The sequence below is a fragment of the Cetorhinus maximus genome, chromosome 8 (genome assembly GCF_964194155.1).
Source record: "Cetorhinus maximus chromosome 8, sCetMax3.hap1.1, whole genome shotgun sequence".
NCBI classification, from domain to species: Eukaryota; Metazoa; Chordata; class Chondrichthyes; order Lamniformes; family Cetorhinidae; genus Cetorhinus; species Cetorhinus maximus.
In genome coordinates this window covers 122,518,530-122,528,780 of record NC_135886.1, presented here as the reverse complement: position 1 = coordinate 122,528,780, position 10,251 = coordinate 122,518,530, and the positions used below count along the sequence as shown (strand labels likewise).

At 41.4% G+C, this 10,251-nt stretch overlaps 1 protein-coding gene across 8 annotated transcripts in view; it reads right to left on the bottom strand.

The window, feature by feature from the left end:
* Positions 1-683: 683 nt before the first annotated feature.
* Positions 684-10,251, bottom strand: part of acsl4a (acyl-CoA synthetase long chain family member 4a) — a 90,785-nt gene continuing 81,217 nt past the window's right edge. For all 8 annotated transcript variants that reach the window (XM_078547525.1, XM_078547522.1, XM_078547528.1 and 5 more), the window contains exons 14-16: positions 8,208-8,322; positions 6,114-6,271; positions 684-4,846 (exon numbers count right to left, since the gene is read on the bottom strand). In XM_078547525.1, the coding sequence (XP_078403651.1) occupies positions 4,689-4,846; positions 6,114-6,271; positions 8,208-8,322 (431 nt within the window). In that variant the 3' untranslated portion in view covers positions 684-4,688. The remainder of the gene's footprint in view (positions 4,847-6,113; positions 6,272-8,207; positions 8,323-10,251) is intronic.

Here is a 10,251-nt window from a genome sequence, read left to right as displayed (position 1 = left end):
TTTATTCCATATCTCCGAATATCCTTGCCTAAAAACAAAATCCATCAATTGATTTAGCGTCCAAGGGTAAAACTCTAGATTTCCACCAATCTATGATTTCACTCTTAAACAGCCCAGCTCTAATTTTAAGATTATGTCCCTTATTCTGGAGTCACACCTCAGGAAATAGTTTCTCTGTATCTATCCCATATAAGCAACTGGTTTACTCATGTCCTTTAGGCAAGGGGCCAGAGACATACAAATGACTCCAGTCCCCATTGTGTGGTAATACCACCTGAAGTTGTCTAGCAAGTCATTTTACTGTTAAAAGAAAAAGGCACCTTCAAGTGCAACTAGAAATGGACAACAAAGGCTGCCACTCCAGGATTGCTCACAGGAACACTAAGTTCATTCCTACTCTAACCTGCTGTTCTAGCAGCAACCAGAAGCAGGGTCAGTGGGTAATTTACCCCTCCTTCCAAACTTGGTGGCGCTCAAGCCAATTGACTCCAGTTTAGCTAACCCTACAGATTAGACACTGAACCTAGTATCTTCTGGTCGGTAATACTTGTCTTCCCCAATATGGCCAATGTGACAGAACCTCCAATATAAAAGAGCACCCCACGGCGAGTATAGCCACTGAATTCACAAAGAGTACATTCATCAAGAGCCTCGGAATAAAACAAAATACCATCTACCAGTGATTGTGCTGAGAAACTGATTTTATTTATACATATCCATGAGACGGATAAGGTTCACACCCTTAAATTCCACAGGAACATTTTTTTTTACATATTTGGCTGTCATAATGCAGGTTTAAAATAAGGAAAACGGTCACCAGCAGTTGAAATGTTTGAATGATAACTAACCTAGTTTCATTTATACCTGTAACATGTTGCCCTGCAAAGATTCAATAGAAAGACATAAAAAATAAGATATCAGTGTTGAGCAATGTCTTTTAAATCCTGTCTAAAGACAACTGCACTTTACTGGCTGAAATGGTAATGGGAAGCCATTTTAATGGATAGAAAGATTCTGTCATGGTATTGACCTTGATTGAGTTACAGATGGAACAAAGGCTATTTCTGAACCCTTAAGTCTTTGGCAACAGAGCTTAGATATTCTGCCTCTTCCCTTCTATTCCGGCAGACACCAGGGCACCCACAATGAAAAGGGAATAGGTCCCATCTGCAACAATGTGTTTCTGTAACATTTTCATTCCCCAGGTAGATACTTGTGTACCACCCATGACTAAAAATATTCAACCAGTTGCCTTATGCACAGAATTCCTTTGGGAAGGCCTTCCCTGTCTCACAACCACACAGGTAACGTTTGAGAAGTTTATGGGGAGGAAATTGCTTGGGATATTGGAGTGAGTTCAGTGACATAGAAAAGAGAAAAGCTATTTAAATAAATGGTCACTGTAAAAACCCATTTTGCCATAGGAAAGTAAAGGATTGAAATTCTCTCCACATCCCTTTCTCCTCCCCCTCACCCCATCAAAAGCCTCATTTGAGGTGGCAGCGCCCCATAGTTTAAATCACTGTTGCTACATCGGGTATGCACATTCATTGAAAAAATAGATGCCGGTAACACAACAGAAGGTGGCTTTTCACCTCCATCAGATGCTTTAAAAAATGTTTACTGTAAAACACTAGGGTTAAAACCAACCTGGGAGGAAATGAGTCTTCTGGAAACCCAAAGACATTACAGTGACTCCCCAGTAGATGGAGTGCTTGATACCATCAGATGGCTTAATGGATGTGAATCTCCTGTACAAAATGTTTTTTCTGCACATTGTTGGGGTATTTGTGTTCCTTCTTACCCTCCCCTTACTTCCTCAGCTGAAGGCACTGATGCAAGCTGGAGTATGGTGCCATGAGTGCTAGCAATACTCTTAAGCTGACCCAAATGACTATTCTTCATGTGAGCCTTGATGATGGGAGCCAGTAGTTAGTTGAACTGTTGGGAAGGGTATTGCAGCTGAATTAAAATTTGCTCCTGCCCCCGTCCAGAATTCACACCCAGACACTTCCAAGAGGATCACTGGGTAACAGTCAAGAGCAAGAACCCTGGCTGATGATTTTTTGGTCTTTCTTTATCGCTCCATAACCCAAATGTGGTTAATTGTAGAGATTGACCACCACTCTAGTCAACATCAGCACAGTTTAAGGAAAGAAACTTGGGGAGCCCCCGATGAGTGCAGATCAGCACTGCACCAGGCAGCTTGTGTATCCATGAAACCATCAGGATTGCCTGATGTGCCTTATCTACTTAGAATATTGTGAAACCCTGCATCAAGGTACTTAGGTAACATAATGGTCCATTTGGAAGTGTATTGCAGATTATTGTATCCTGCTGCTCCACTGGAAAATTGACCAGTTTAAAACTGGAAACCTCAAAACATTTACTATAACATCACATTAAATTGTATGTTTGCTCCTCCCATTTACACATTAAATATATATAAGACTATTCACAGTTAAGTACAGGAGTTTACAGTCTCACATAAAAGTGATTCTCCACATAAACACTTATGATATAAACTGAATCGATGCTTAGAATGTTGCTCTGAAGAGACAGCTTCTAGAAAGTGGATATAGATATATAAAAACACAGCACTTTGAAATCATACAATTGTTTCTACTAGGCCCTGACCCGTTTCATTCCAAATCTGAAATTAAAAAATTACAGAATTCAAATTTCACTCAACATTTTACATCAGCTAGCTGTTCTCGCTTTCTCAAGGGACACATTCACTAATGCACCAAACTGTAGTAAACTGAGTTAACTAAAAGGCCTTCTCTGGGCACAAAGCCTGGGCAGAGTTTACAAAAGAATCAATTAGGATTCCCGTGGTTAAAATTTGATGAGTCTCTTCACACAAGTGGCTCAATAACCAATTATTAACTGGATGTTAAAAACAGTGCTGTTTTTTAGCACGAGTTCTTCCTGTCACACTCAATGAAATCTCCAATTGGTGAATTAGCTTTCACCTAGGAGGGAAGTAGAAAGGTATATACATGAATGGCGGCCACAAACCAACCCAGTCCAAAACTGAATAGTGCCAGGGTCGTTTCAGGAAAGCTGTGCGAAACAAAAGGCAGCAGATCACACAGATGTAAAACAGACAGCTTTTACATACACTAATGTCAAGACAACTCAGTTAACAGACCATTTTTCCCGTGTGTTTTCTCCCCTCTCATATGCACATCCTTTTTTACAACCAAACATTGGAAAACTAGATGTTTTTCTGTCAGATTTTCATTTTGTAGAATCATTGGGTAGTCACCTGAACCACAACGCTTCTAGTTAATGATATGGTAATAGTGTAAGTTTGTTTGAAGGGACGGAGTAGCAAGATTTTCCATTATAGGCTTCCATGTGGGTAGGAACAGAAAAAGGCTAAATTTACAATAGGGTAGCTGCCAAAACATTTTAGACCCAAGGAAGCCAGCCTGATGGAAGAGTGAAAATTTACTTTGACAACTATACCTCATGGATACTTTTACATATTGTTTACTACATCAAGGTTACTGAAATGGACAATTAAATAGTTTAACTATCTTACAAAGTGGTACTTCCCCTCCTTTCTCCTTAAGGTGCTGCCTTACATCTGGATAAAGCTGCACAGAGCCTCAGTTCTCTCCAGTACGTTTGTCCAAGTGGTCTTTTTAAGTGAGAGCTTACACAAGCTGTTTACATCTGTGTGCGCGCTGTGTTCACATCAATCATTATGGCCAAGTCAGATTCTGTCCTCAATGAATATCCACACAAGTGCATTGTCTACAGGAGTCTCTGCAATGTGGTCAAAAGCAGAAACCACAATTATTGTCCTCCAAAACCCAGAGGTGTTCTCAGGAGATTTGTTGTGCCACAAGTTAAGCTGATACCACAGCTGCTAAGACAATTTGTCAGATGCATCCCTGCAGGAGAAAGGCCAGTGAGCAATTTACTACTGTGGTACTGGCAAACTACCTAGCCACTATTTATTATCGCAGAGACAATTAAAGTTGTCCACTCAAACGTAGTAATTTTCAGCAGGTTCAGGTTTTAAAAAAAAAACCAATATCCATCTGTGGCTGTGACAGTTAAACAACGCTGACTGTGGTGCAAATATAAAAAAATGTTCTCTGCATTTTTAAGAACCAAAATATTTTCAGCAATTTTCTATACAAACATGAAACAATTCTAGTGCAAACATCACATCAAAAACTGGTGCCACCATCTGGGGATTTGAGAGGATCAAGGTGCACTGGCAAGCCTTATTTTCCTTCATTAAATAAAGGATGTAGGAAAGAAAATGGTTGAGTTGAGTTCTTTTTAAAAGCTCATTTACATTAACAAAGTCAGTTCTTGCTCCCCAGAACTTCCTGTATAACCAGCTGGTGGTCCTCACACAAAGAAAAATACAAAAACACCATGGTGAAAAAAAACAGTCCAAAAACCAACATGCAAAAGGACAATGGTCATTAGAAGGCGGCTTGGTGCAACCTTACAAACCTTCAAGAAAATTTCCAATTGCTTGTTTTTTTTTTATGTTCAAGAAATAGTGAATACATTGGAGAATAACCATTAGGTAGAACACTGGCCTTTTGGTTCATTAATTTCTGTTTAAAATGAATCAATCATTCACTGTCCTTTTAATTTAGAGATGCACTACCTCTCTGCAGGCACCAGAAATATATCCATCCAGGGATTTGAAGGGTCTACTTCCCTCCATACATCCTCTCAATATCATTGAGGTAGTGGTTCTTTAGTTCTTTCCTCTTGAGCTTGAAGGCGTCAGTTACCAAACCAGTCTCCGGAGTCCATGGCTCTGGGCTCAAACGAACCTTCACAGGGACTTCAAACTTCTCTAATTTACCTATTGTTAGAGAAAAAAAATCAATGCATATGCAACTTATACTGTTAAACGCCTACATATTTTTAATTACCGCTCCCCATTTGGTTCTCCTGTAAAAGTATCATATCTCGAACTTGCTTTCAGGTACTTTTTATCCTAGAGGATAGGGGCTGTTGGATTGGTCTCTTCTCTTCACTAAACTTCTTTTTTTGAAATGACTCATGAAAATCAGACACTTGGAAATCATGGGCAGAACTTAGCCCTCGTTGGGCGGGAGCGGGCGGGCGGGCCTGGGAGCAGTTGCAAAGCTGACTGCCGCCCACGATTGGGCCCCAACATGGATCTCATGCTGGCTGGCCAATTAACGGCCAGCCAGCGTGAGACGCGCGCTGCAGCGCTCAGCGTTTCCGGGGTGGGGGCAGCAGCAGCGTGCGCGCTGATGTTTGCGCATGCGCGGGGGTGCACGCAGTAAAAGCTCCCCGAGGCACAGAGCTGCCTCAGGGAGCTGAAGATTTTGTCAATGTAAATAAAGAATTTTAGAATAATGAAAACATGCCCCCTCATGTCAATGAGCAGGGACACGTAAAACATGAGTGCAAAAAGTTCTTATAATCACTGGACGAAACCTCATCTGGCCAGTGGATGAAGTTTTGCCAAAACTGCTAAGGGCACTTGGCCTTTTCGCCTGCCCGCCAATCGAACGGTTGGACGGGCAGCAAAAAATTCAAGTCAATTAGTTCCTGAAGGGTCTTAATAAGCCGCTTAATTGCCGGCAGGTGCGCTGGCCGACCGAAATATCACGAGTGCGCGATGATCATCGTGTGTCATTTTTACGCTCGGTCGGGTCAGGCGCGCGCCTGCCTGACGAGCGCAATATTCTGCTCCATGTCTACAAGCTCCTGCCTTTTCTGCTTTACTAGCTTCATGGCAGGACACAAGAACCACAACCTGTTACACCGAGAAGCCACCAAACATTATGTTCTGCACCTTAATTTTGAAACCTTGCACCCCGACAGTTTGAAGAAAATGGCATTCAATTGAAGTCAGAACAGGTTGTTGTTTCCACTGTGCCATATGTATTTTAAAAGAGCAGGAACTGAGGATCAAAAATGTTGGACAAATTTTACTCCTAGTTTTTTTCAATCATCTATATTTCCGCACTAATCATATGTTCCAATTAAAAGCAAATTGAAATACACATGGTATGCTAAACAGTCAAATCTGCTCCATTTCTAAGCCTGAACAGTCAGCTATATTAAGTGGAGGCTGATCGATCAACTCTACTCACTGGAAGCTGATGCTTCTTTGATCTCCCGCAGCACCTCGGCTTCCATCTTGCTATCGTTACAAATTTCCTCCCATGTTCCCTGAACTTGCTTCTGCTCCGCAAGGGCAGTCAGCTTCTTCTGATTGGGTACCACAAAACTAATCACGTAAGATTGTTCACTGTGAAGAAAACAGGTATGTGGGTTTAGGTTCAACCACAAGGCACTAGAGATCAGGACTCGATTCTTAATTTAGTTTCCTTTTACACACACTAAAGACTTTTGTTCCATTAAAGCTTTCTCCTCATCCAGAGACTGGCAAGCTTGAAAAATTTCTACCAATCTTTCGTATAATTGTTTCGTATCTCGTGATCAAATTTGCATGATTATAAAATATTTTTCCCCTTCCCTAACTGATCACTAGGGCTTAAATAAAAACAGAACATTTTGGAAAACCTCAGCCAGTCTAGCAGCATCGGTGGAGAGGGAAACAGAGTTAACATTTCAAGTCAAATATGACACTTCTTCGGATTGGACTCAAAACATTAACTCAGTTTCTCTCTCCACAGACGCCTCTCTAGAATTAATCCACTAGAGAGCAAAACTTCTCTATTTCCTGTGTTCAGCTATAGGTCAATATTTATGTAATGCAAGTGATGAACGGCATCTCTACTGGTACTTACAGCTTCGTGCACCATTACAGGAGTAAGGATGAAACAAATGGATATGTGGGAAACTTTTAACTTCGACACAGAATGCCTTTATATAGCTACAGTTGTACAAAGCGTTCTAAAAAGAACTGTAAGGTGTTATATGGGTTTAATAACCACAACCTTTAAGAAACATCCTAAAATATACAAAAGTCCCAGTTCACATGAGTACTTAGAAGTTCACATAGACTCAGTGGACACAATATTAGCAGAGTTAATGACTTCTTAAAAATTCCTGTTAATGAAAACAAATTCTAAGGACAGACTAGCTGTACCAATATAAAGCTTGCACTTGAGTCACAATGTATAATATACAGGGAATTAATAAGAAAGTGCTATTTGCACAAGCTTGCCATCTTTGCTGGCTCTGGACTGCACCTTCTCACCACATCTCCCTATCCTCTCTTCCTCCAGGAATATTTGTGCCTCTCCTTGTTGTGAGACATGTTTTCATATCCCTCCATGGCCTTGACCAGCTTATTTCTGTAACCTCCTTCAGCCCTTCAACCCTCTTGTGACCTCAGTGTCCTCCAATTCTTATCTCTTGCCCACGTCCTATATCAATCAATCCACCAATGGCAGCTGTGCTTTCAGCTGCGTAGGCCCTAAGCTCTGGAATTCCCTCCATAAACTTCTCTACCTCTGTTAAAGACACTTGTTAAAACCAACCTCTTTGATCAAGGTTTTGATCATCTGTCCTAATAATTTCTTACGAGGCTCTGCATCAGATTTTATTTGACAAAAACACCACAAAGTGCTTCATGATGTTAGAGGTGCTATATAAATGCAAATTGTTGTTCATTAACCTACCCTGCTAACTTACTTGAAATGTTCATTCCTTCATGTTAATGGTATGAGTCAAGTTTCCTATTTACTCCTTCTAAAAAAAAACTTATTTTGATTGTTGCATACTTCAATCAAACTTCTTCACAATTTTGAAAACTTCTTGACCACAAGTCTTACTTCTCTCCCAATCACTTCCGATCAGAAACATCCCAATTTTCTACAATTTAAGATTCTTGAGGCCAGGTGTCACGTGTTCCTGCCCAAATATGCACCCCGTCAAGGACAATATTATTCTTCCTATATTATAATGACCAATACTGCACACAATACTCAAAATCAGATCTAACCACTGCTATACAATTTCATTTGCCTTTTCACTTAACTCCTTCCCTGGTCAATATGGGGTATAACTGTTCCATTTAACACATCCCTCGCTCTCATTAAAATTGTTTTATTATTTATGGCCATGGGTTATATTCACCTTCAGCTGGCCTGCTTTTAAAAAAGAAAAACTAAAATTTACAAAACCCCTTTGGACATCTGCCAAATGGAAAAACATCTACAACTTCATAAATAATTGCAGAATACAATTACCAGATTGGGATAGAAGTTTGGTCCTACCTGTTTGCATACGCACAAATATTATCAATGAGGGAGCAGCTCTTTAAGGCAGACTCAACTTTGCCCAAAGACACGTATTCTCCAGCTTGTAGCTTTACTAAATCTTTCTTGCGATCTATAGAATAGACAATTATATTGTCACACAACAAGTTCAAACTCATGAAAAATTAGACAGAGAATGATGGATAAGTGATTAGTACCGTAGCTCCAAATGCTAAATTTAAAAAGAATACAGTGATAAAGGAGATTTCAAGGCAGAAAGCTTGCCCAGATGTTCAAATGATATCGAACCACAGGAGCCCAACTCAGGTAGTGTATAACTAAACTTCAGGACATTAGAGATTTCAAAAAAAAACGTAGCTCTTGGTAAAGATCCCACTGGCAGTTAAATTCTACTTTTCAAAAGAATGACATAAGAACTATCCTGTTCAAGTGTAAAGCAATTTATAAAATGCACTCTTAATAAAATATGCCAAAATCTAGCAAATATTCCCACTGAAATCGCGATATTCATCCACATTTTTTTATTCTTTCATGGAATGTGGGCGTCACTGGCTAGGCCAGCATTTGCCCTTTGAGAAGGTGGTGGTGAACTGCCAACTTGAACCGCTGCAGTGCAGGATGTTGGTGGAGGATTCAGCAATGGTAATGCCACTGAATGTCACGGGGAGACGGTTGGGTTCTCTCTTGTTGGAGATGGTCATTGCCTGGCACTTGTATGGCACGAAATGTTACTTGCCACTTATCAGACCAAGCCCAAATATTGTCCAGGTCTTGCTGCATATGGGTATGTACTGCTTCGGTATCTGAGGAGTCACAAATGGTGCAATCATCAGTGAATATCCCCACTTCTGACCTTTACGATGGAGGGAAGGTCATTGATGAAACAGTTGAAGATGGTCGGGCCGAGGACACTACCCTGAGGAACTCCTGCAGTGATGCTCTGAGATGAGGCTGAGATGACTGACCTCCAACAACCACAACCATCTTCTTTTGTGCTAGGTATGACTCCAACCAGTGGAGAATTCCCCCCTGACCCTAGTTTTGTTAGGCTTGATGCCACACACTGTCAAATGCTCAGTCATGATCATAATGAATGGCGGAGCAGGCTCTAAGGGCCGAATGGCCTACTCCTGCTCCTATTTTCTATGTTTCTATGTTAACGTCAAGGGCAGTCACCTTCACCTCACCTCTCGTGTTCAGCTCTTCTGTCCATGTTTGAACCAAGGCTGTAATGAGGTCAGGAACTGAGTGGCTCTGGTAGAATTCAAACTGTGTGGCAGTGAGCAGGTTATTGCTGAGTAAGTACCTCTTGATAGCACTTTCGATGATAGCTTCCATTACTGATGATCGAGAGTAGACTGATATGGTGGTAATTGGACAGGTTGAATTTGTCCTGCTTTTTGTGTACAGGATATATCTGGGCAAATTTTCCACACAGCCAGGTAGATACCAGTGTTTTAGCTGTACGAGAACAACTCAGCTAGGGACGTGGCAAGTTCTGGAGCACAAGTCTTGTGCTATTGCCAGAATGTTGTCAGGTCCCATAGCCTTTGCGGTATCCAGTGCCTTCAGCTGCTTCTTGATATCTCGTGGAGTGAATCGAGTTGGCTGAAGACGGGCATCTGTGATGCTGGGGACCTCCAGAGAAGGCTGAGATGGATCATCTACCTGGCACTTCTGGTTGAAGGTAGTTGCAAATGCTTCAGCCTTATCTTTTGCACTGATGTTCTGGGCTTCCCCCATCACTGAGGATAGGGATATTTGTGCAGCCTCCTCCTTCAGTGAGTTATTTAATGGTCCACCACCATTCACGACTGGATGTGACAGGACTGCAGAGATTAGATCTCGGTCCGTTGGTTGTGGGTCACTTAGCTCTGCCTATCGCGTGCTGCTTCCACTATTTAACATGCAAGTAGTCCTGTGTTGTAGCTTCACCAGGTTGACACCTCATTTTTAGGTGTGTCTGGTGCTGCTCCTGGTATGCCCTCCTGCACTCTTCATTGGACCTGGGGTTCAGCCCCTGGCTTGATGGTAATGGTAG